Below are 27,120 nucleotides of genomic sequence, written 5' to 3'. Positions count from 1 at the left end.
TCTTGTTTCCAACCTGCTTGCACTCTTAACCGGCTCCCAATAACTTGTGAAACACACAAGCAAGTTTTTGTCATTTTTCCAAGAAATTTGTGTAATTGCCTGCGTGTTTGTATTATATCTTTATGTACCTTTTATCTCTAGGAGAACCCAGGAGAAAGAGGTAGTTTTTCTAGTAGCTACTCCAGTTGTTACCAGGGGGAGATGCAAGGTAGAAGAATTCTACCTGGAATTTCAGTCCTAACTAAAAAGTATGAAAATTTGAGGGAATTGTTCTAGTGATCTTTAGAGAATGCAGTATTTTTAATATACCAGAAGAAAGTACACTCTGTGTATTCAAAATGTGTCTTTATTTGTAATTGAAGAATACTCTGCTGTATTATAACTTCTCAGAGAGTGTGCAGAATCTTTAGCTAGGTAGGAGGATATAGTTATAAAAGAAAAACAGGAAGTATTAGAATCTGATACGGTGGAAGGGAACCTAAACCTGAAGTAAAAGAGAAAAGAAGAATGTTACATGGAGGAAGAAAAGACAACAAGGGCTGGGCACAGTGGCTCACGCCTGTAATCCCAGCACTTTGGAGGCCCAGGTGGGCAGATCACTTGAGGTTGGGAGTTAGAGGCCTGCCTGCCCAACATGGTGAAACCCCATCTCTACTACAAAAATTAGGTATAAAAATTAGCCAGGCGTGGTGGCATGCATCTGTAATACCAGCTACTCGGGAGGCTGAGGCAGGAGAATCACTTGAACCTGAGAAGCGGAGGTTGCAGTGAGCTGAGATCACACCACTGCATTCCGGCCTGGGCGACAGAGTGAGACTCAGTCTCAGGGAAAAAAAAAAAAAAAAAAAAAGACAAGGCTTTTGTGGGCTTTTCTTCAGAGGTTCACCTGACCTTGTTGAAAAAGAAATAGTACCATTTGGTCCTGAAATAATTATGAGACATTGTAAAGGAATGCTTTGCTCAAAAGGTACAGGTATCTTAAGAGGGGAAGCAACTTTGCACTCTTGTTAAGGAAACATGTAGGAAATTGACCCACTGGAGAGAATGTGAATTTTCAGACTATGTAGGCAAAGAAAGAACAAAGATGATATGTGTTCCTCCTGCATACCATAAAATTAGTAGCAAGTAAAGATATAGTAGTGGTGTGGGACTGTATCCAGATGTCTTCTAAAATTTTTATCCCATGAAAATAGCCTATTTTGATAAGTTCTTCCATACTGATTCGTTTATCTCCCAGAGTAGAGAGGAAGAAAATAGGGGAACTACTGTTCTGCCTTTAATTCTAATTAACAGTGAAGGATTGTTTGGGAGGGTGGAAGTTTAAGAGTCCACGTAGATGAGGAAAAAGCAACATGGAAAACTGTTTCATGTGCACATATAGTTTCTGCTTCTCCCTCAGTGGGAATTATGCTTCCCCGTCCCATTGATGTGACCTGAGTCATATGACTTGCATTGGTTGAGGAATGTGAGAAGTGACATACATACGTTGCTTCTGTACAAATGCTTTTAGTGCATAGTCATCCATGCTCTTTTTCCCATCTGCCCCAAGACCAACAGTACCCTAGAAAGAGATTATTCTATCAGTTTTAGACCAGGGTAGACATGTGGCCTATGTTTTTAAAAGGCCATTCATTGTTTTAAACTAGTGGTTCTCAACCAGGGATTATTATATTCCCCTCCTTCTTGACCGAGGAACATTTGCAATGTCTGGAGATGTTTTCAAGGGGAGTATAACTGGCCTATAGTGGGTAGAGGCCAGTTATGCTGCTAAATATCCCACAGTGCACAGTTGAGGCCTCCACAACAAAGAAGTATCTGGTTAAAAATGTTATTAATGCTGAGATTGAGAAACCTGGTTGTAAGCTTCTGGGGTTGTTTGTGACTATAGCTTAGCCTAGCCTATCCTGACTAATACAACAACTTTCACCTTAATTTTATACTAAGTGCAGCAATTGTTGTGCATAACCAGTTAGGTACACTGGAAATTAGGAAGGCAAGTTTGGGAGAAAAAAAATTTTTTTTTTTTTTAAACGTAGCTATCCTTCCATGGTATAAGATTTTTAAGGTGACTTGGCCAGGCGCGGTGGCTCACGCCTGTAATCCCAGCACTTTGGGAGGCTGAGGCAGGCAGATCATGAGGTCAGGAGATCGAGACCATCCTGGCTAACATGGTGAAACCTTGTCTCTACTAAAAATACAAAAAAATTAGCCGGGCATGGTGGCAGGTGCCTGTAGTCCCAGCTACTCGGGAGGCTGAGGCAGGAGAATGGCATGAACCAGGGAGGTGGAGTTTGCAGTGGGCCGAGATCGCACCACTGCACTCCAGCCTGGGTGACGGAGCAGGACTCCAACTCAAAAAAAGAAAAAAAAAAAAAAAAACATTTTTAAGGTGACTCAGAAAGTTTAGAAACTTCCAGTTACACAACTATAACTGTGCAATTGCAGATATTCCAGATAAATAAAAGCCAGAGAGGAAACTCAGTGTGGTTACACAGTGAACTCTCTCCTGAACTCAAATATTAAAGGAAGTTTATAATCAAAGATAAATATGAGTCTTTTATATTCCTTTAAATGTAGCATTAAAAGAATTAAGATCCAAAATTAACATGGTTTAGATCTGCATGCATAGATCCCCAGAGGACTTTTGTTTGTTTTAGTTATCTTAGCAGCAAGATCCAGCAACAAGTACATCTCTCGTTTGATGCTCATGAACTACATAGAGAAAGCAGAACATCTTACCAAGGATTGCCTCGTCTTCCTCATCACTGGCCACCAGCCTCATCTGGACTACCTCCTTTGGGTTATTCCATAGTCTCTGATTCTCCAGCATCTTTTTGAGGCAGTAGACCTTTCTAACCCTGGCTTTAAGCTTTACATGTACTTAAAGTATCAAAAGTGATTACTGCCGGGCACAGTGGTTCACATCTGTAATCCCAGCACTTTGGGAGGATGAGGCGGGTGGATCACGAGGTCAGGAGTTCAAGACCAGCCTGGCCAACATGGTGAAACCCCATCTCTACTAAAAATACAAAAATTAGCTGGGCACGGTGGCACGTGCCTGTAATCCCAGCTACTCGGGAGGCTGAGGCGGAGGTTGCAGTGAGCCAAGATCGCGCCACTGCACTGCAGCCTGGGCTACAGAGCGAGAGTCTGTCTCAAAAAAAAAAAAAAAAAAAAAAAAAAAAAAAAGTGATTACTACCCACCCTTGTCCCATGGAATCACTCCTATTTTGAAACCTTGAAAATGATAGATTTTGAATGTACCTATCCCTTTTTTGTTTTGTTTCGTCTGGTTCTGACAAGTCATTGTTTCATATATATAATAAGTATATGCAACATTCTAACGTTATGGGGTATAATGTGCTGTTTTGATATGTGTATACAATGTGGTATGATTAAATCAAACTAATTAGCATATCCTTCACCTGACTTATCTATCATTTTTATAGTGAGACATTTGAAATTTACTCTTAGTTATTTTAAAATATATGATATGTATTGTTGGCTCTAGTCACCTTGTATGTAATAAATCTCAAAATCTATTCTTCTGCCTGAAATTTTGCACCTTTTGATTAATAACTCATTCCCCTGTCTCCCATTCCTCTGTCTATCTGAAACTTTGTACTCTTTGATCAGCAACTCTTCGTTCCCTTCCTTCCCACTCCAGCCTCTGGTAACCATCATTCTATTATATATTTCTATTCGTTCAGCTTACTAGATTCCATATGTAAGTGAAATAATGTGGTATTTGTCTTTCTGTGGTTGGCATATTTCACTTAGCACATTATCCTCTGGATTCATCCCTGTGTCACAAGTGACTGGATTTACCCCCTTCTTAAGGCTGAGTAGTATTTTATTGTGTATATATATATACACAATATTTGTCCATTCATCTGTTGATGGGCACGTAGGTTGTTTCTGTATCTTTACTATTGTGAGTAATGCTGCAGTGGACATTAGAGTGCAGATATCACCACCAATATACTGATTTCTATTCTTTTGGATATATATACCCAGAAGTAGGATTGCTGAGGTGTATGTTCTGTTTTTAGGTTTTTGAGGAACTTCCATACCATTTTTCATAATGACTGTACTAATTTACATTCCCACCAACAGTGTATAAGAGTTCCTTTTCTCTGTATCCTCTCCAAACTTATTTTTCATCTTTTTTATAACAGCCATTCAAAGCTGGGCCTGATGGTGGCATGTGCCTATAATCCCAGCTACTTAGGAGGCTGAGGCAGGAGATCACTTGAACCCAGGAGTTCAAGTCCAGCCTGAGCAACACAGCGAGACCCCATCTCTATTTAAAAATATAAATGTAGGAAGAAAAAAAAAACACTCTAACCGGTGTGAAGCAATAACTCAGTGGGGTTTTATTTTTCATTTTCTTAATAATTAGTGATTTTGAGCATTTTTTCTTGTACCTGTTAGTCATTTGTATGTTTTTTTTTTTTTTTTTTTTTTTTTTTTGAGAAATGTCTGTTCAGTTCCTTTACCTTTTTTTAATCACGTTATTTTCTTGTTGAGTTGTATGAGTTCCTTAACCTATAAGGGGTATTAACCCCTTATAAGATGTATGGTTTGCAAATATTTTCTCCCATTCTTTGAGTTGTCTCTTCACTTTGTTAATTGTTTCCTTTGCTGTGCAGAAACTTTTTAGTTTGATACTGTCTCATTTGTCTGGTTTTGCATTGGTTGTCTGTGCTTTTGGAGTCATCTCCAAAAAAATCATTGCCCAGACTAATGTCATAGAACTTTTTCTCTATATTTATTTCTAGTAGTTTTATGATTTCAGATCTTATATTTAAATCTTTAATCCATTTTGAGTTAATTTTAGAGCTAAACAAGGATGGTATGCTCTGTTTCAAGGATACTGTTTCTCAGGCTTTAAGTATTTTCAAGCAGAGGCTGGAGAGCCACTGGTTGACTATTCTCTTCCAAAGTTGATTGCCTATAATTCTAAATTTAACACTCTGGATTGAAGGTAAGAAAAGAACAAAATTTTTACCATGTGTCTCTCAACTCCTGTCATATTTTAGCCATATCTAAAAGCAAGACACCAGGAAATAAAGATACCAGACTTTCTCCTTGCTCTGAGGACAGAAGGGATAACTGCAGGGTCCTGATTAGAGCCCAGCCATATTAATTGTGTAGCTGTTCTCACTCACTCTGATTCAGCCTAGTGATGAGGGTCAGAGCTGATGTTTTTCTCTTTATTGATAGTAATGAGGATAAGGTATACAGCATTGGGGGCACAATCTTGAATTATTCTTTATTGTTGATTATTCATAAAGTATATCTCAATCAAAAGTTTCTAAATCAAAACTGGGAAGGAGATGGCTTAACGGCAAAATGAGGCAAAGTTTTTAAAATGTTTATAATGTAATGTGACATTTAAAGATTAAAATGTGTTTTATGGATTCCTCATTTTTCATTTGTTACATGAAATCTTAGTTTTTTACCTTCAGGTTCTTGGGCTTAAAAATGTCTACCTGCCCAAAAGACAGGAAAGTCACAAAATAATACAGATAGCAAGTAAATATTTTATTTCTTTTTTGAGACAAGGTCTTGCCTGTCGCCTAGACTACAGTACAGGTGGTATGATCATGGCTCCCTGTAACTTCGAACTCCTGGGCTCAAGTGATCTTCCTGCCTCAGCTTGACAAGTAGCTGGGACCACAGGAATGCACCACTACACCCAGCTACAAATAAACATTTTTAAATTATTTTGTAGGGACGGAGTCTTGCTGTGTTGCCCAGACTGGTCTCAAATTCCTGGCCTCAAGCAGTCCTTCCACCTCAGCTTCCCAAGTAGCCAAGACTACAAGCACATGCCACCATGCCCAGCCACAAATAAACATGTAAAAAATTTTTTAAAATTATTTTTTGGGGGACAGACAAAATCTCTCTCTGTCATCCAGGCTGGAGTACACTGGCATGATCTTGGCTCACTGCAACCTCTGCCTCATGAGTTCAAGCAGTTCCTCGTGCCTCAGCCTCCAGGACAGCTGGGACTACAGGCATGCGCCACTGCACCTGGCTAATTTTTGTATTTTTGGCAGAGAGGGGGTTTCACTAGGTTGGCCAGGCTGGTCTCGAACTCCTGACCTCAGATGATCCGCCCTCCTTGGCCTCCCAAAGTGTTGGGATTACAGGCGTGAGCCACCGCACCCGGCCTGGAAAATTAAATATTACTAATTTAATAATTGAAGAAATGTAATTAATTTAGTAATACTAATTAGTAACTGAAGAAATACAAATTAAAATATTAAGCTATCATTTTCCCTTACTAAGAGTTTTTTGATGTTTTCTATTATAAAACTATAATACTTATTTAGTATAGAAAATAAGAAAATACAAATAAAAGAGGAAAACAATCTTAAAATACTTGTAATTTCATCACAGTAGCAACACAACATCTCATTATGCAGATGATAGTCTTTTCTATCCATGTCTAAAACTTATCTAATAGTCTGTTGATGTACATTTGAACTTTTTGTCATAAGTAATGCTGTAATAAACATCTTGCATGTTAATCTTTTTTTGCATCTCTGATTTTCTTAGGATAGTTTCCTTGAACTGCTTGCTGAGTCAAAACATATTGCATTTTTCAGGCGTTTGGTTATCTGTTGCCAAATTGCTGACCAGAAAGGTTGTATCAGTTATATGAGCTTATTGGTTTATCCATTCTATTATCTGTATTGTTTATCTTATTTTCCTATATTTTTTCTTTCAGACTTAGTCTTGCAGATATATTATTTTCTTATCACCCTTTTTTTTTTTTTTTTTTTTTTTTTTTGAGACAGAGTCTTGCTCTGTGGCCCAGGCTAGAATGCAGTGGTGCAATCTCGGCTCGCTTTGACCTCCACCTCCTGGGTTCAAGCAATTCTCCTGCCTCGGCCTCCCAAGTAGCTGGGATTACAGGCATGCACCACCAAGCCCAGTTAATTTTTTGTATTTTAGTAGAGACGGGGGTTGTACCATGTTGCCCCCAAGGTGGTCTCAAACTCCTGAGCTCAGGCAGTCTGCCCACCTCAGCCTCCCAAAGTGCTAGAATTACAGGTGTGAGCTACTGTGCCCAGCCATCATCTCCATTTTGATAACTCCAGAATGGTATCTTGTTCTTTTAATTTTGTACTTCTTTGATTAATAATCAGAATTTATTTTATACGTCCTAATAACAATACTACAAATTAAACTCTTCATTGCCACATTATAAGGAAAAACAGACAAAAATACACACACCTTAAATGTTCAACTAAATGGGAAAGCAGTTAAATAATTATAATTGTAATCAATAAACTATTAAACATTAAAGCTATTAAAACATAACGTGAAGTATTTTTACTAATATAGGAAAAATATTAGTTTGTAATATTAGATAAGACAAGTGGTAAGTTTTTATCTATAATTATACTTTATAAATGTATAAGGGAAAAAATCTGAAAGGAAATCCACAAAAATGTAATTTTCTGGTGCTGATAGGTGATTTTTAATGTTTTATAATTTTTAACAGTTTCCACATTTTTATAATTAACATTTCTATCACATTTATGAAGAAAATACATTTGTGTTCAGTATACCACACAAATGGTGCAAGAGAGAGGAAATTGTCCACTTGTAATTTGTATGTAGTCAGTAAGATTCTGGTAGGTAGTTAATTAGCCATTGCCAAAATGTTAAAGGTTTACTTGCTTCAGAAACTGACTGTTGGAATCACCTGAAAATACAATGCTAATAATTTTTTTTTCCCTTAGGTTGCTGCTGTTGATCTTCTGGTTCCTGGAGTTGGGGAACTCTTTGGAGGAGGCCTCAGAGAAGAACGATACCATTTCTTAGAGGAGCGCTTAGCCAGGTACTGGTCAGACCTAAAAGAAACACAATTGAGAAATTGAGCATAAGGCGCTCAAAGGTGGTCATTGCATAGTAACAGAGTGAAGACCCTGGGCCTCGGCGCCTGACAGAACTGGATCTTAGATTCTCTGTGTCCTTGAGCAAGTTGTTAGTTTATCTCTGATCTTCCCGTTCTTCAGGAATGGAACTCTTACATGAAAAACCCACAGTGATATTTGCCCATTTTTACATACCTTTCCCTATGGAAAGTAGCTTTTTAAAAAGTTAAAATGAGAAGAGAGAGTTCCCGCTTAAAGCCTGTCCTACATTTTTTTTTTTAATTTCTTTTTTTTTTTTTTTTTGAGATGGAGTCTTGCCGTGTCGCCCAGGCTGGAGTGCAGTGGCGCGATCTTGGCTCACTGCAAGCTCCGCCTCCCGGGGTTCATGCCATTCTCCTGCCTCAGCCTCCCGAGTAGCTGGGACTGCAGGTGCCCGCCACCACGCCCGGCTAATTTTTTGTATTTTTTAGTAGAGACAGGGTTTCACCATGTTAGCCAGGATGGTCTTGATCTCCTTACCTCGTGATCTGCCCGCCTCGGCCTCCCAGAGTGCTGGGATTACAGGCGTGAGCCACCGTGCCTGGCCAGCTTGTCCTACATTTTTATCTTATCTGTATTCTTTATTTACTGTCAATTATGATTGGCAGACTTCTATAGGGACATAAAGACAAACTCTGAGCCAGGGAAAGGATGAAGTTGGGGAAAGAAAACTAGCCAGATAGCATTTAGAATAAGCGCATTTCACTTCCTCAGATTCTCTTCTATGTAAGGGTCTTGATTTAGCTATTTGAATAACTTTATTCTAACTTGCTGTTTGAGAGCTGGGAAACAAATCTGTAAACACATAGAGAATGTTTTGGAGATGGGAAGTAAGGAATCGTGTTTCTAATTGAACCGCCACTCCTACATGTACATTTATATGCCATAATGACTTCCTAAACTAACCATACCTGTTTTCCATGATTTCTACTTTAGTAAAAGTACTGCCAGACTTAAAAAAAAAAAAAAAAAAAAAAGACTTTACCATGTCTGTATGCTTCATTCTCTCCAGATAGTACTGGGTTTCATAGTAATCTGGAAAAGCCATAATTGTTTAAAAATATTCTGTTAGCCATTTGTGAGGCCTTCTTTTCCTAATGGGGAAAATGCTTTAAAAGTTGATGCTTTTTCAAGGTCCCAACCTATATGTAAATCTCTTGGGTAACTTGGTTTTGTTATCCCACTCATCTGAACTGCTCTACTGGGTTAGGATCCAAAAGAAAGGGGATGGATAAATAGGTTTGAGGAAGACTGTATTCGTTAGACGACTAACTCCTTACTACTATTACAGTGTTAAAAAAGTCCTGAGAAAGTTGTGGAATAGAAGGTCAGATTCTAGTTGGAAAAAATCTGAATATTCTCTATGTTTTTTAAAAAGCACAATAAAAATCACACATGGCAAGAAACCTCATCTGTTGAAAGATTAATTGGTCTGTTTTCTTTGCTTGCTTCCTTCCTCCAGGAAACCTTTCCTCATAACATTAAATGTTTACCTAATACCTGATAATAGCCATATCTGTCTTTCATAATGAAGTGGATATATATGATTCCCTATTTCAGGGATCTGTCTGTGGCTGCTCTTCATGTTTTCTGTATTTTTGTATATTTGAATTTTTCATATTCCTGGTCACATTAGATGCACTATGGTCCAAAACACATTTTTTAAAGGGCTGAGTTGAATTTCAATTAGCACTAAGAATTTAAAATTTTATTAATAGTTCCCAAACAAGAATCAATGTGCAACCATATTATGAAGGCAGCCTCAGAATCTATATTATTGTTTTAATGTTGAAGAATGAAAGTTTTATCTCTGTGTCCCTTGTCTGTGTGTGCCTCCCAACAACCTTAACTAGTAATAATAGTGCTTTTCTTTTTTTTTTTTTTTTTTGTTTTTTGTTTTTTGAGATGGAGTCTCACTCTTTTGTCCAGACTGGCATGCAGTGGCATGATCTTGGTTCACTGCAACGTCTGCCTCCTAGGTTCAAGCAATCCTTCTACCTCAGCTTCCCGAGTAGCTGGGACTACAGGCACACACCACCGCACCCAGCTAATTTTTGTATTTTTAGTAGAGATGGTGTTTCACCATGTTGGCCAGGCTTGTCTGGAACTGCTGATCTCAAGTGATCCGCCCACCTTGGCCTCCCAAAGTGCTGGGATTACAGGCAGGAGCTGCTGCACCCTGCCTAATAATAGTGCTTTTCTTATGTCACAGGATAATAAACTCATATCAGGTAATCCCTTCCTTTGGACTCTGGATCATATTTTCTTTCTATAACATTTATTGTCTAAACCATTTATTTGATAACACCTTGTGCTATTGGTTAACTTACTGTACGGTTTCAGCTCCTTAACTATATTGAGTATTACTTGAGAGCAGAGGCTTTGTCGCCTACTTCTTTATAAAGAGTTCTTTGCACACACCCAGAATAAATGTCTAGTGGTTAATATTTATCGTATTGCCGTTCCCTGAAAGAATTTTATTTTCCTTTAACAGATCAGGACTTACAGAAGTCTACCAATGGTAAGAATGTGGCCCCTAATAATTCTTACTCTAGCTGCTTGTCTGACTGTTGCCTAGAAGCGTTTTTACTTGTATCCCCAAGACCCCATGAAAGAGTGTTAAAAGCAATGAACTTAACTGTTCTTAGGTCAGGGAAGGGGTTGGGGGCTCAGAAGATTACTTACTTCCTTTGGGTTCTTGAAAAATAGTAATAATAGCTCTCATTTACTTACTGCTTATTGTTTGTCAGGTAATTATTTTAAAAATTTTATGTATATTGGCTGGGCGCAGTGGCTCACGCCTGTAATCCCAGCACTTTGGGAGGCCTAGGCAGGTGGATCACCTGAGGTCAGGAGTTGGAGACCAGCCTGGCCAGCATGGTGAAACCCCATCTCTACTAAAAATACAAAAATTAGCCAGGCATGGTGGCGGGCATCCGTAATCCTACCTACTTGGGAGGCTGAGGCAGGAGAATCGCTTGAACCTGAGAGGCAGAGGTTGCAGTGAGCTGAGATCACGCCATTGCACTCCAGCTTGGGGGACAAGAGTGAGACTTCGTCTCAAAAAAAAAAAAAAAATTATATTATGTCATGTAATCATCCTATCACCCTGTGAATTAGGTACTATTATCCTGCCCCTTCTTATTACTCCCTAGGCGTGAGGCCCAGAGATGTTAACTAACTTAGCCAAGATCACACAGTTTGAGGGATAGAGATGGGACTTAATCTCTCTGAATCAAAATCCTTGGCTCGGCCAGGCCTGGTGGCTCATGCCTGTAATCCCAGCACTTTGGGAGGCCAGGGTGGGTGGATCACTTGAGGTCAGGAGTTCCAGACAAGCCTGACCAACGTGGTGAAACCCTGTCTCTACTAAAAATACAAATACTAGCTGGGCATGGTGGCGTGTGCCTGTAATCCCAGCTATTCGGGAGGCTGAGGTGGGAGAATTGCTTGAACCTGGGAGGCGGAGGTTGCAATGAGCCAAGATTGTGCCACTGCGCTCCAGCCTGGTGACAGAGCAAGACTCTGTCTCAAAAAATAAATTAATTAATTAATTTTAAAAAATCCTTTGCTCTTAAGCATTATGCTGCAATTTCTTTATGTGTGAAATTAGGGGCTTGAGCTAAGTGATCCCTAATACCTCCACGAACTATAGAAATCCAAGCTGCTTAGGGAGGACCACGTGTCTGTACTTATACATTCACTTCCTCAAAGTTGTTTTGGTTTTCCTTATGCAGACTTTTTCTTCAAGTACTTTTCAATATATATACATTTTTTATTTATATTTCTATATTAGCACTCCTTCAGGATCTTGGTATAATAATATCAACAATATTATTAATCCTTTTGCTGTGCTCAGGAAGAGGAAGGGGCAAGTTACCTACACCCTTACCTTTTGGTATGGAAGGAGATAGGTTTCAGAGATGCAAAAAAAATCTAAAATTGGCTTCGGGTGATGGCCTTTGAATGCCTTGTATTAACGAGTAATGACCTTAGGCATATGTAATCTCTCTGAGTCTTGGTGTTTTGGCTATGAAATGGAATGATATTATCTCCTTCACAGAGTTATTGTGTGGATGAGATGAAACAATACAGGTTAAGTATCTACATAGAGTGGAAGCTTAGTAAATGCTAGTTTCCTACCCCCTTTCTTTTCTTTGTTCTGAGTCTTGCTATTAGGTAGATAAGCCTGATGATTGAGCAAGCTTACGTATTTTATAGTTTATAAAAACTAGCCTTAAAAAAAGCTAAACCACTAGCCTTAAAAAAAGCTAAAGCTACCGTGGGCGCAGTGGCTCACGGCTGTAATCCCAGCACTTTGGGAGGCCAAGGCAGGTGGATCACTTGAGGTCAGGAGTTCGAGACCAGCCTGACCAACATGGTAAAACCCCATCTCTACCAAAAATACAAACATTAGTCCAGCATGGTGACAGGTGCCTGTATTCCCAGCTACTACGGAGGCTGAGGCAGGAGAATCACTTGAAACCTGGGAGGTGGAGGTTTCAGTGAGCCAAGATCGCGCCATTGCATTCCAGCCTGGGCAGCAAGAGCAAAAGTCCATCTCAAAAAAAAAAAAAAGCTAAATACAAACTGCACCCCAGCCTGGGCAATAGAGTGAGACTCCATCTCAAAAAAAAAAAAAAAAAAAAATTGCTTAAATAAGTTTAGGCCTTGAAAGTCTTTATTAATCATTTTAGTACCATTCTTTTCCCAACTAAAGTTTTCAAATCCTTAAGATCTCCTTGAATTTGCTTCCTTCTATATTAGTATATTAAAGGTAAAAGAGACCTTAGACATCTTCATATCTGTGATGTCTGCTAGTGTTCCACCATACAGTGAGAAGCCACCCCACATGGCTAAGAATTTACTCACTTCCTATTTCTGTACGCCATATGCAAATTAAATCAATCTGTAACTGGTTCCACAAATTTCGTAGCATCTCTTCCATAATCTCGCTACCCTGGAACCAATGTAACAACAATCAAACAAATACGTATAAGTTAGAAAACTTTTTTCTTAGAAATGGATTTTTTCATCCATCAAAGCAAAGGCAAGAAAAATGCTACAGACTGAACCCCTCTGCTGACAGTTTGCGGATATTCATGCCAGTGTTTCAATATCAATGCATGAGAAATTTAGACCCATCTAAAACTATTGCTGGACTTTGTAGCAGCCAGGTCAGGTCCTGCAAGCATCTGTGACAGGTAGTTTGGTGTGCTGTTCATTTCATCACTGAGTCAAAGTGTACTCTTTCCCCCTGCCTTGTAAACTTTAAAGTTAATTTAGCAACTGAACATTTCAGTTATTCAAGACTGAATAACTGAATGTGCCTCCCATTATTTCTTATACTTTTTACTAATCTGAAGTTTTATACTAGATATCCCTGTAATGTTGATCTCTTACCTGATTACAACTCATCTGTTTAGAGTTAATCTTTTCCTTTAAAAAGATAAGTACTTAGACTTAACTCCTTACAATACCAGTATATGTAGCCATTATTATTAATGGTGGGGAAATAGGTTGATGGACAGTCTTTATGATTGAGGAACCAAGTGGCTACAAGTTATGTTGCTTACGTCTTATTATAGAACTGATTTTACAAATCATTCAAGAAAATATAAACTTGCTGGGTTTTTGTCTTTTTTTTTTTTTTTTTTTTTTTTGAGACAGACTCTCACTCTGTCACCCAGGCTGGAGTGCAGTGGCTCCATCTCTGCTCACTGCAACCTCCACTTCCCAGGTTCAAGCGACTCTCCTGCCTCAGCCTCCTGAGTAGCTGGGATTACAGACGGGTGCCTCTACGCCTAGCTAATTTTCCTATTTTTAGTAGAGACGGGGTATCACCACATTGGCCGTGCTGGCCTTGAACTTCCGAGCTAGTGATCCGCCCGCCTCGGCCTCCCAGAGTGCTGGAATTACAGGCATGAGCCACCACACCCGGCCGATAAACTTGTTTTAATCAATATTATATAACTCAAGAATTTCCGCACCAAATGACATAATAAAATATTTATAGTTGTCCTTTTCCTCTTTTCTTCCTAAAACTTTTTCCAATGCTGGTGTGTTAGAATCTGAGTTTCAGTCATGGCTGTGCCATTGTCTTGCCATGTGGTCTTTAGTGGGAAAAGAATGTGCGTGGATGGGTTTCAGAGGCTGTCTAGCATGCCAGCTAAATGACTCTGGGCATCTTCACTAGGTCTAAGGCAGAGAATTAAAGGTTTCTCCTCACTCCAGCATTCAGGCGTATATTTTTGTGCCTTCGAACAAAACTTCATGTAATTAACATCTACTCTAGAGCATTCCCTGGTGATAAAAAGTTGAATGAAGCACAGTTCCTGCCCTGTTGTAGCTTATAGTCTAATCTGTAGGATATCTTTTCATAATGTAACAGGCAAAACTCTGCACTCTCGTCTGTGTATTGAACAATATGATTTTGGGAAGTAAAAGAAAACATTGTGATTAACCTACCAAGAAATAAAAGAGGCGTATATTTTCAAGAAAATTAGTAAATCTATAGAAAATTTTCTGTAGCCTCCTGAGGCAAGTGTTCTGTCATAAATGCATAAATATAATAGCTTAAAAAGGAAAAGGGACCAAAGCCCATGACTGTATGACAGGATCCACTGCTGTTTCTCTGGGTAACCTTGGATAGATTATTCAGCTTCTTCCTTTTCATTGTCTGTCTGTGGAGGGGAAAGACTGGTCTATCACAGTGAGGTAAACAATAACAAATGATTGCAAAATACGTTTGAAACATAAAATTCTAATCATAACATCTGGTCTTATACAATATATATAGATGATGATTTTCTGTTTTTGAAAAACAGGTATCTGGACCTTCGTCGATTTGGATCTGTGCCACATGGAGGTTTTGGGATGGGATTTGAACGCTACCTGCAGTGCATCTTGGGTGTTGACAATATCAAAGATGTTATCCCTTTCCCAAGGTTTCCTCATTCATGCCTTTTATAGCTGGAAGATTGGTTAAGGAAAAGCACCCCCCATGGCAGAGACACTGCACATGATTGTGCATACAGCAGAATGCATGTTTGGATTTTAGAAATGCAGATTTCAATATGTAATTGTTGTGCCATAAGATATCATAGAAAAAATATAAGTGGTTGTGATTTTCTTAGAAAGTTGAGGGTATTTCATGTAAGGATGAGCTCCCCCAAGAAGAGGTACTTATAGCAAGGGGACTCTCAAATCCATTACCTCAATTAAGAAATGAAGAAATTGAATTAGGTAGTCTCAGAGTTTCTTTTAAACTCTAAAACAGAATGAGATAATGTATTTTACATTGTCTATAATCATTAAATCACTCCCTGTGTAATTTTTGAGAACCATCTAGTAGCTCAAAATAAAATAATGTTGGATCTTTTCTCCCTTGCCATATACTTTGTGATAAATCCTTATCTCATTTTCAGTACTTCATTAAACATTGCAGAAAAAAATATTCCTTAAGGTCTTAATTGATTTAACGAAGTAGCTATTCTGAATTGAAATCTCCTTTCACTGAGCTGGATGAAAAAATCATGTTTAATAACTGTTGCTTTTCAATTTTCAAAGCTGTTGAGATATTACATTAAGTATTTCAACTCTTTAATCACTGTTATAATTTGTTTATATTTGATGTTTATAATTTGTCTAATAAAATAGATTTTTTTTAATAGATGCCTATGAAAAAAAGTTATGTATTTTTTAATTTCATTTGGTCCTTTCCCAGTAAAATTTGGAAGAAAGGTATTTTCAATCCAAGATGAGGATGGGAGTTTGGCTGAGCCTAAAGGATGGGTAATTCTAGAGTTAAAAAGTAGTGTGGTCAGCTGGGCATGGTGGCTCGCGTCTGTAATCCCAGCACTTTGGGAGGGTGAGGCAGGCGGATCACTTGAGGTCAGTAGTTCCAGACCAGTCTGGACAACATGGTGAAACCCCATCTCTACTAAAAATACAAACATTAGCCAGGCGTGGTGGCAGGCGCCTGTAATCCCAGCTACTTGGGAGGCTGAGGCAGGAGAATCACTTGAACCCGGGAGCCGAGGTTACGGTAAGCAAAGAACGCACCACTGCCCTCCAGCCTGGGAGACAGAGGGAGACTCCATCTCAAAAAAAAAAAAAAAAAAAAAAAGTACTGTGGTCTATGAGAGTGAGAAGAGCATTGATTGGGGAGTTTGGAACCTGACAATTCTAGCACTTTGGACAAGCTGCTTACTGTGTAGGAGCTCAACATCATTTTCTTTAGAGTTGATAAAATACGTGTGTGTGTGTGTGTGCGCGTGCGTGTGCACACACACATGCGTATGTTTAAAACTGAAATGCTACAGAAACTTTTTAAAAACTCTTGTTTTAGTCTTTATGTCTTCATTGAGTTACATGTATAAGGACCTATAGCAAATTGTATTCACAGTAGAATATGCACGTATCAAGTAATTCTAAATGGGCATGCATGCCTGAATAATCAGTTTTCTAAGTCTCATTAGATGGGTTATCCTAGATTATTTCCTAATGAAATTTGTATGTATACTTTATTTTAACCTAATTCAAAATCAAACAGCTGAAAAGAAATAAATTCCAGAGCCTTAAATGTTGGAAGACGCCTGAGAGTTTGTCAAAGTTGACCTTCTGCCTGATGCAGAGAGATTCTGTTTACCTGGGTGCTTAGTTTTCCAGCCTTTTTTTGACAAAGAAATCAGTGTCCTACAAAATTGCTCATTCCATTTCTGAATCTAATTGGTAGCTTTTGCTGAGCTAAAATCTCAGGAAAATCTACTTCCCTGGAACTTTAATCCCTTGAGCTTAGATATCAAGTTTAGGACAGGCTAAAAGGGATAATTAGGGCTTCCATAAGGCTTGCCTCAACCATAATTAGAGAGAGAAATTCATTTGTTTATTCAACAAATATCTGAGCTTCTTTTATATGCCGAGACTATGTGGTAGGTGCTATGTAAACAGTTGTAGACCAAACAGAAATGACCCTGCCTTCATGGAATTAGTAATATATTTGAGAAGGTATATAATAATTAAATAACCGTGTTATTTCAAAATATAGTATGCGCTGTAAAGTTATATGAAGAACAGGAAAGCATAGATAAGCTTGCTAGAAAAGGCATGTCTGAAAAAGTGACATTTAACCCTAGACCTAGAAGATAAAATGCAGAAAACATTTTAAAAATATTTGCAGCATCAGCCTGTATTGATTTGGCATTCAGGTCTTACTAGATACCATATTAATTTTGTGGAATAAGGGACATTTACAGACCCAGAACCTGGAGGCACTATAATTTCCAAGGCTATCAGGAATTATGCCTCCCATGATTTTTGAGGGACCTAATGGAATTGTAATGTTAACATGACAGAGGTTAACAAAATAATAGTGATGGAAAGATTGCTGAGTTAGAGAAACCCTAGGTTCTGGACCCAGCATTACTATAAATTCAGTCGTAGAACATTAGGCAAGTAAAATAATCTTTGTGGCCTCCAGTTTTTTCATCTATAGTACTATCACATTTTGAAGTAGGTAAGCTCTATGGATCCTTTTATCTCTTAATCTTCTGTGAACCTGTGCTGAACTTAGTCACTAATAATTGATTTGGAGTCTAACCTTTAGGCAATATGTAGTCCCCTATTTTAGTACGTATTAAGTCTCCAAAATGTATAACGAAGTCACATCGCTGAAAGTTGAACAGTAGTCTTAAATGTGTTCATATACTGTATATGTGGAAGGAGGAAAGGTCCTTCTTAAGGCATCTTGCCTTTTTGATAGCATTTTCACCAATGTATTTCCAAAACTTTATACATTGTTTTCCTTGATAGTTGATCACACAATGAATATCTGGTTGAAGCCAAATACTTGCCACCTATAGCAAGCCTAATAATTTGTCTTTGGTGCAATACTTCTATTTTGCCAATAATTGAACAAAAACAAAAATTCATGTCAGACAAAGATGATGAAAATGCCAAAACTGAACTGTTGCTTGCAGGCAGCATCAGCAGGAAAAAACTCAAAATGTTTACTCATCAGCTGAGATATGAATATCTAAATTCTACATTGCAAACAGTGTTGTATAAGTCATTGTATAATGAATAAAAGTATGGATTCAATAGTTGAGTACTGTCTACACCGTAATAGCTTTTAGTGCTCAGTTTCTGAGTTAAAAGGTGATAAGAGGGTTAGTTTTTCACTTGAGTAACCCATTTCCAATGAGGAAAGAAATCAGATTATGTTTTCCTAAGATTTCCAAATGCCACCCGAAAATAAGAACCCCAGCAACCCAAGTAGAAGTATATCCTAAAACTTAGAAAGGTTTTTTCCATTATTCTCATTCTTATTTCAAGTTTTGAGATAGGTTGAGAAAAATAGTTGCTTTCCATCTGGCTGTCCTTTTGCCTGGGGAAAGTTGTGCTGTCATGTTTTTAGGTCTGACAAGAACTTAATTGTGTGAGTGATCCATTCCAGATCTAGACATAACTCTCCAACCCAGAGACTCTTTAACTGTCACAGAATAGCAAAAGAACTGTTTGACCTTTTGTTCTTGTCAGACTGGATCTGCCAGAAGCCTCCCTCTACAATGTTATATATTCATATTCTCTATAAATTGAATGTAGACATTGAAACATGACCGAACAGGCATTGAAGATGCACTTGGTGAGGTGGATTAACTCTACCCATCTTTAAATCCGTTGCTTCAGATAATTATAGATGAGAGATGCTTATTTGGATTGGATTGCTATTTATTCTTATGTTTATTTTAGTAGGTGGTGAGGCAAGAACACAAAAATGTACGGTTGAAAGACAGATTGGCCTGGGTTGATTGCTAAGTAATGTGTGGGGTGTTTTGGCTTCTGATCAATATTTGTATTCAGTCTGCAATCTAAAGTATGTGTAATTAAAAAAACAGGTGAGAGTAACATCTGATTATAATTTCTTCCCAGTTAATCTTCAGAATTAAAAGATAGTAAAAGCATTAAGAAAAGGGCAGAAAGCGGGCTGGGCACGGTGGCTCATGCCTGTAACCCCAGCACTTTGGGAGGCCAAGACGGGCGGATCACCTGAGGTCAGGAGTTCGAGACTAGCCTGACTAACATGATGAAACCCATCTCTACTAAAAATAACAAAAATTAGCCATGTGTGGTGGTAGGCCCCTGTAATCCCAGCTCCTTGGGAGGCTGAGGCAGGAGAATTGCTGGAATTTGGGAGGTGGAGGTTTCAGTGAGCCGAGATTGCGCCATTGCACTCCAGCCAGGGCAGCAGAGCGAGACTCCATCTCAAAAAAAAAAGAAAAGGGCCGAAAGCAACCTTAATCACTGTATTGAAATGATTTAGTACAGCTTTTGTAAGAAAGCATCATTTTAGGTCATGGTCAGCATCCCTCCCTGAACTTGGACATTCTACTGTTGCCAGGAGCCCTAGATTGGCCTGTGATCAACTAAGGCTCCAGTTAGCTGTTGCGCAGTTTGGACCCAGCATTACCGTAAGTAGAGTCCAGCAAATTTCTAGCCATTATCAGCACACTGGATAGTTTCTGGGGGACCTTTATAAAGAAGACACCAGGAGTTTAGGTGGTTTTTAAACTGTCATTCAGGCAGCTGGTCATTGAATTAACATAGCTCATGACTTTTCAAAAATTTTCTGCTATACCTTTACTGTTCATAATTGTTACTAATAACATGACTATTATTTAGGCATTGCTTTACAGTTCATAAACATGTTTCATGTATCTTATTTTCTTAGTTATCAAGACAATACATTGTGGACCTTGTTCCTTTGTATCTTACTGGTCATGAAATTTATTTGGTTTATTTGTTATAAATATTCAAAGTTCCTTTTGGGAGGCCGAGGCAGGCAGATCACAAGGTCAGGAGATTGAGGCCATCCTGGCTAACACAGTGAAACCCCGTCTCTACAAAAAATACAAAAAAAAAAAAAAAAAATTAGCTGGATGTGGTGGCGGGCGCCTGTAGTCCCAGCTACTTAGGAGGCTGCGGCAGGAGAATGGCATGAACCCGGGAGGCTGAGCTTGCAGTGAGCCGAGATCACACCACTGCACTTCAGCCTAGGCAACAGAGCAGGACTCTGTCTCAAAAAAAAAAAAAAAATTGAAAGTTCCTAATACTGAGAGAAAGACTACAAATAAAATTCACTGCCCTCAGCTTCCAGAGAAACCAAAAAACATAAAACCTAATAACCAAAGAATCTTGCGTCTTAAGCCCCAGAGTTTACTGAATGTGTCGCAAAATACTCACCTTGACATTGTTCTACCCAGGGTGAAGGGACAGGAGAATGTGAAGGAAGATGATGTTTGATCTCAAATACATTCGAGTAAAGAGAAACACTAAAAATGGGATAAAGGATCCTAGACCCAGCAATGTGCTTAAGCTCATTGTGCCTCAATTTTTTATCAGTTTATACTCACATTTGCCACCTTTCTTTGAGGATCGTCTTTGAATTGTGGATAGAAAGATAGATGAAAGAAACTTTGATAGGAATTATTGATATCTTCCTCGAAGTCACAGACCTTTGATTTTTCAGGGTAATAATCTGAAAATAGATACTTGGTGGGCCTGTGTAACAAAGGTTTTTTTTCTGCAACAAGTGCCCATGTACACAGCTGGAACTGTATTTTGCCGAACCTGAGCCATCTACAACTGTGATTCTTTGATTCATAACTTTCTCTACACACTAGCTCAATAAGAATTGCTGGTTTGCCATTTTCCTAGGAACCTAGTTTTGAAAAATCTCGGAAAGAAGATAATCCTTCCCCTGTCTATGAACTACTCCCCTCTGTATTTCTCCTGATTCCTAGTAATTTACCTGTTGTAGCTTCACTGAATAGGAACTCACTATCTTAATAGAGATCTTTTATTTATTTATTTATTTAGAGACAGGGTCTTACTCTCTCACCCAGGCTAGAGTGCAGTGGTGTGATCACAGCTCACTGCAGCCTCAGCCTCCCAGGCTCAAGTGATTCTTCTGCCTCAGCCTCCCACGTAGCTGGGACCACAGGCACAAGCCACCACACCCAGCTAATTTTTGTATTTTTTGTAGAGACAGGGTTTTGCCATGTTGCCCAGGCTGGTCTTGAACTCCTGGGCTCAAGCAATCCTCCCACTTTGGCCTCTGAAAGGGCAGGGATTACAGGCATGAGCCACTGTGCCTAGCCTTATTTTTTGGAAACAGGGTCTTGCTTTGTCGCTCAGGCTTAAGTGCAGTGATGTGTATAGGCTCAATGCAGCCTCGACCTCCTGGGTTCAAGCAATCCTCAGCCTCCCATGTAGCTGGGATCACAGGTATGTGCCACCACATCTAGCTAATTTTTTATAGAGACGGAGTCTCACTTTGTTGCCCAGGCTGGTCTTAAACTCATGGGCTCAAGTAGTCCGCTTCCCTCGGCCTCCCAAAGTGCTGGGATTACAAGTTTGAGCCACCACACCCAGCCAAGAAGTTTTTCTCTCCTCAGAGAGCTCTGGTTGTTAGAAACTTCTACCTGAGAATAAGGAAACCTGTTTCTCTGTATCATGCAAATGGAATAAAATAGAAACACAACTCTTGTTTTCCAGTATAGAACCTCTAACTGCTCAGGTGGACTGTCTATCCTTCCCTGAAGTGCTGCACCCCTCTGTTATTCATCAGGCCATGTGTCCTTATAATGGGCCATTCTATTGGTACATAAAAGCTTCCCTCTCCTGTTCACTCAGCTGCTACCCAAGTTTCCTGTGATACCAATCTTAGAAGAGCTTTCAAGTCTCCACTGCCTCCTTCCTATCTGCCTTACAGCCTGTGGTGGTTGCTGAAGAACTTTAATTACAGTGTCAGAGTGTTCAGGGACAGTCCCAACTCCCTTCATGTGAGGATTGCAGAAATGGGCTTGGATCATATACAGACAGTGTCATGAGGCATTGCTGAAGAACAGTACGTTCTTTCACAGAAGATGTCAACTAATATATGCATTTTCTTTGCCATACCCCAAGAGGCAGGAGCTGATTCCTATATAGTTAGGATATAACTGACCAATGATCTCTTTAAATATAATTTCCATCTGCCACATTTTAAATTACAGGTTTTTGCATCAGGAAACTGTTGGGTCCAATTATTTGGTGCCTTGGAAAGGGCATTAAATGCATAGCGAGAAGACCCTGGTTTAATCTGACATTCCACTTACTAGGTGTAGAAGCTTGAGCAAGTTAATTAATCTTTGAGTCTGTATACCCAGCTACAAAATGAGGATAATGCTTATCTTATAGAGTGTTGGGAAAGCAATGAAGATTGTGTGAAAGGGTTTCATAAACTGACAAGCACTGCACAAATGTAAGGTCCCCTAAGGAAAACCTTTTCAAAACTCCAAATCTGTATGAACGGAGATACTTACTCATGTTAGGTGGAATATTTTACAGCCATTAAAAATTGTAAGAGAGAATGTATTGAAAAATACAATCTAAAATGGTGAGTTTGCAATTACAACAGTGTAAAACCTGTGTACATAGACTAGAATATGGAAAAAAATGAATTACAGGGCAGTAGAATTGAGTGACTTTTGCTTTAAAGCCTCTTAGGTATATTAGGTGTATTCAGTTTAGTTCAATAAACTTTTATTGAGCTCTCACTCTCCCAAGCCCCGTGCTAGATTCTATGAGTGCTGAGACAAATAGGACATACTCCCTCATCTCAGAGACTCCCATTCTGTACAGTCTTGTCAAAGTTTACTGTGTATATGAATCACTGGGAAGCATATTAAAAATTCACATTATCTTACTCCCACCAGAAGATCTGATTCAGTAGGTCTAGGATGGAACTAGCTCACAATTTACATTGTTTTAAACAGTTTAAACAGTCACCCTGAGTAATTCTAGTCTAAGTATTTTAATTCTGTACTGAGAAACCTGCAGTGAGATTTTAATATTTTTACACTAAAGGGTAAGTAATAATTATACAAATCTGCCCATTGAAGAAGTTGCCCTGTTCTCTCTGAACACTTGAGCTAGTTTTTATGTGTCTATCAAGGATGGGAAAGCCAGCCTGCAGTGATACTCCTTGGAACCCTTGCAGTGTAGAAACTACCACACCTCTCAACTTTTATCTCTTTTCCTCACTCCATTTCTCCCCACCACTTGTCCTATGTTTTCTTCTTTCTATGCAAGTGTTAATCTTCCACTCTGGTTCCTTCTATACCTAGTACTATATCAACATCCAGGTGCTTCCCCTTCCTTTCTCCACCCCACCCCCCAGCCAGATATGTCAATTGTATTGAAAACAACAACTTACATCTAGTTTACTAAGTACAAACTTGTGCTGGTTAATGTTTCTCACAAAGTAGGAGTGGGCTGTTTGTTGATCAACAATCATTTTTTTAAAAATCCGATATGGAAATTTTTGTGTCAAGTTTCACTATCATTTAGTTCTTGATTGATTTTCTTCTGATGGGTTAGTAGCCCTCAACAGAAGATTTTAAAAGTCCCCTGCTCAGGTAGGTACCTGTCCTGCCGACAGAGCTGGGGTGTACCCTGCACCCTGACTCAACATTGCTTGTCTCCACATGCCTGTAAATGGGCTTGGGTGGCTTTCTCAGGCTACACACCTGTCACTTCTTAGACACCCAGAATCAAAATATTAACAGCTCTGATCACATTTTCTGAACCTATGAGGCTTTATTTCAAGAGTGGTGACACTCCAAAATACAGCTAGGATTTCCCCATTTTCACGTTTTAGTGTTGAAATTATTTTTACTTCAGGAAACCAAGGGTTGGACAATGGCTTCCAGACTTTCTCCTTTCATTATGCTCCTTCAGCGCCTTATGCAAATACCGGTTGTCTTATGCTGCCATTCGTCTCCTCTGCCAGAATGTGAGCTCCACGACAGCAGGGATAAGAATGCATTCATTTTTATATCTGCAGCGCCTTGGAGAGTGTCTGACACATAGTGGGCACTCATTTAAAAACTGCCAAATGAATCATTAAGGTGACCAAAAACAGGGTGGGGGAAATATGTCCATCAGACAACAGGGAAATATTTCTTAAAAAAAAAAATTTCCCAAAACTAGCTTTTCCCTCTTTATGTGTCTGAAATATCTCATAAATTTTTAAACTATCCCTTTCAGCACAAATCTGCCTGGAGCTGTTTCCTGAACACAGGACCAAAAGGCAGGAATCAAAAGTAATAATGAGTTTAGTTATCTGTCTGTTACTGAAGGTGACTTCTAGGGCATCCTCCTGGCATTGCTTCTGGAATACAGTGACTTAGACTTCTTCTGAAGAACATCTCTATGCTGTTCATCACATCGCCAGCACCTAGCCCTGTGCCTGTGCCTAGTAAATGCTCAGGAAGTATTGTTGAATGAATGTATTAAATTGAGAAGAAATTCAGAAGCTAGTCCCAAATGAACTTAGTTGCTCAGATTTTAAGTTGGTGGTTTTCCCCAACTTGCTCTCTTAATCTAGACAATTTTACTGCCTCCAAATTGAAGGTAGCTACTATTTATGTCATCTAATTTAACAAATGTTAACTTATGTCTATTCTGTGCCTGTCTGTGGGGTACCCAAAATTAAACCTAACCTCATACAGTTTCAGTCCCCATACAGTTGGTTCATAATTCTCAGTGCTCCCACAGTCCTTTGAACATACCTCTTATAACATTGCCCAAATACTACTGGAGATATCTGCCTATTTCTCTCCCCAGAAAGACCCTGAAATTCTGAAGAACCTAGTCTTATCTTGGTATTCCTATGCTGAACTTGAAGTAGTAGGTTCTCAGAAAATCCCTACTGAGACTTGACTAACTTGTACATAAATAACCATTCCCTAGTAACGTGTTTGAATAGAAATATATTTTGTATTTGAATAGAAAGAAACATATGCTTTTCTAAGTATATTCCTAATTTAAAGGGATACTAGGTGAAAGAAACAAGATTGGTTTTTGTGTCTCTATTAAACACCTTCCAAGGTGTCTTACTTAGTTATCAAACCTGTCCTTTTTCTGACAATTCCCCTACCTCTGTCCTGGCCAGTGGGTCCCTAGCAGACATCCTGGGGGCCAGAGCTTCCTTTGCTGATTGGTCTAGGGGTGGACACCTGATCCCAAATAGACCAGTTTCACTTTCTCTTAAGAAATTGGGGTTGAGGACACTGGAGAGTCTGGACTGGTTGCTTGAGCCAGGAACACATAAACTTAGGAGCCGGTGGGTAACCATGTACCCAGAGAGACAGAGAAAGCAGTCTTCAAAGAAAGAAACGAAGGCAAAATGTTCGAAGATGAGGGAGACATGCAAAAAGGATGCCTGGTTTTTGCCATGTTTATTCCCTGGTTGCTACTCTTTCTGAGGCCAGATTATTCAACTTTTCCATGGGTTCCACGGGAGATAACTCACCATCTCCATTTGATCTTGAGTGAGTTTGAAATGGGTATCTGCTTTCACAACTAAAAGAAGTCAAATTAATATACTATGTGACTTATAGAAGGAATTCTCATGACTTTTTAAGTCTCATTACCTTATAATCACATCTATATATCCCAGAATATATGTCAATCAGGAATTACTTAGATGGGGAATTCCTGATAAAACAAGATGCAGTAGGAGGGTAAGTGGCTTCTTTGCTTTTCAAATTTCTTAATAGTCTAAGTCACAAAAACAGAAAGCAAATAAATGGAGGCTTATTTACAGAGGGGATTGGACATGTCAGACCTTTTTTGGAACCACACAATTGGATTTAAAAGATTTTGAAGAACCAACACATTTGGCAGCTTCCCAAACCATCTATTTTTGAAGATTCTGCTTTCCAGAACCGTGTTAAGAATGGCCCTTGTCATGGGCATTAGCTGTGTTTCAGACTAGCCAAAACTAAAAACTGGAAGAGACTAAATAAGTATGTGTACATGTAGAGCAGCCCAGACCCTGCAGGTGGACTGACCATAAACAATGATGGCCAAATCTATGAAAATAAGATAAAGACCTTGCTCTTCAGAAACAGTGCCAGATGTGTTCAGAGCTTTGTATACCACACTCTTTCAGCCCTGGTATGCCACACCGTAAATTTAGTGTTCTCTTAATCATTTTGAAAACATGCATGGAAAATACAGAGGAACTGTGAACTGCTAAAATCATTTGTCTGGTTCAGGAAAGTTTCAGAGGAAAATCTCGGGGCTTTTTCCTAGAATGTTATGAAAATATTAAATTATACTGATTGCTGCCAACATATTTTCTAACCATTGTAGGAAAAGAAAAAACAAAGTTTCCAGCTCTTACTCTAGATTGACACTGGACCTTGGAGATGCTTGCAGGTAATTTGACTGCACCTACTTTCCTTTTTTGGTTAATTGTGTTAAATGTGCCTCATAACTTCTATTCCCAGTGAGGCTGTCATTTAGAAGGGGTGGGTGGGGGCTGAGGGGAAGCTGTTTTAATTCTGGCTTTTGTTTCAGCCACTAAATGTAATGCCACATGATTGTTGACCCAACAATAATCCAGTTAAAAAACAGTCTTCAGAGTTACTACATCATCAGAATTAACCCTGATTACATCAAATTATGTTGAAACAGACCACAGCTGTTTGCCCTGTTGAAGCAACTGCTAGAGAGCTCCTCCGGAAGATACATCTGGGTGTCACTAAGATACATTTTGGGTTTAATTTTGTTTCTCAACACAAATGCAGGAGGGAAACAAACCCTGTTCTGCTGGGGTGCGTGGTGGGAGCTGAAAACCTTGTGATTCTCCAGCAATCAAAAGTCATCTCAATTACCAAAGAGAAGGGAACCTGAGATCTTTTGTTTCAGTTTTCTATAGGAAGGATGTAAGAGGAAGGAAATTCAAATCTGTTGAGTATTGCTCTTGCCAGCAAAAAAGAAGTGGAACTGACTAGTGAGATGGTGGTGAGATTTTCTTTGGTGGCTGTATGCAGTGGTATCAACCCAGGAGAGTAGACTGTTCAATTGTGAAGAATTTTGCAAGACGGTTGTTAAAATATAACATCGTTAAAATTAAGTTGTAATAAAAAAAAGGGAAATAAGCATTGGGAAAGATGTGGACAGACTGGAACCCTCATACATTGCTGATGGGAATGTAAAATGGTGTAGCCACTGTGGAAAAAATTTCAGCAGTTCCTTAAAAAGTTAAACAGTGTCACCATATGACTCTCAGCATTTTCACTCCTAGACAGATACCTAGATTGAAAATGTATGTCCACACAAAAACTTGTAC

At 39.0% G+C, this 27,120-nt stretch overlaps 1 protein-coding gene across 5 annotated transcripts in view; it reads left to right on the top strand.

Moving 5' to 3' along the window:
- NARS2 (asparaginyl-tRNA synthetase 2, mitochondrial) overlaps positions 1-15,315 on the top strand; it is a 144,220-nt gene extending 128,905 nt beyond the window's left edge. For all 5 annotated transcript variants that reach the window (XM_054439408.2, XM_054439412.2, XM_054439411.2 and 2 more), the window contains 3 exons: positions 7,761-7,858; positions 10,429-10,455; positions 14,762-15,315. In XM_054439408.2, coding sequence (XP_054295383.2) covers positions 7,761-7,858; positions 10,429-10,455; positions 14,762-14,906 — 270 coding nt within the window. In that variant the 3' untranslated portion in view covers positions 14,907-15,315. The remainder of the gene's footprint in view (positions 1-7,760; positions 7,859-10,428; positions 10,456-14,761) is intronic.
- The last annotated feature ends 11,805 nt before the right edge of the window (positions 15,316-27,120 follow it).

The sequence above is a fragment of the Pongo pygmaeus genome, chromosome 9 (genome assembly GCF_028885625.2).
Source record: "Pongo pygmaeus isolate AG05252 chromosome 9, NHGRI_mPonPyg2-v2.0_pri, whole genome shotgun sequence".
NCBI lineage: Eukaryota > Metazoa > Chordata > Mammalia > Primates > Hominidae > Pongo > Pongo pygmaeus.
This window is presented reverse-complemented; position numbering and strand designations above follow the sequence as displayed.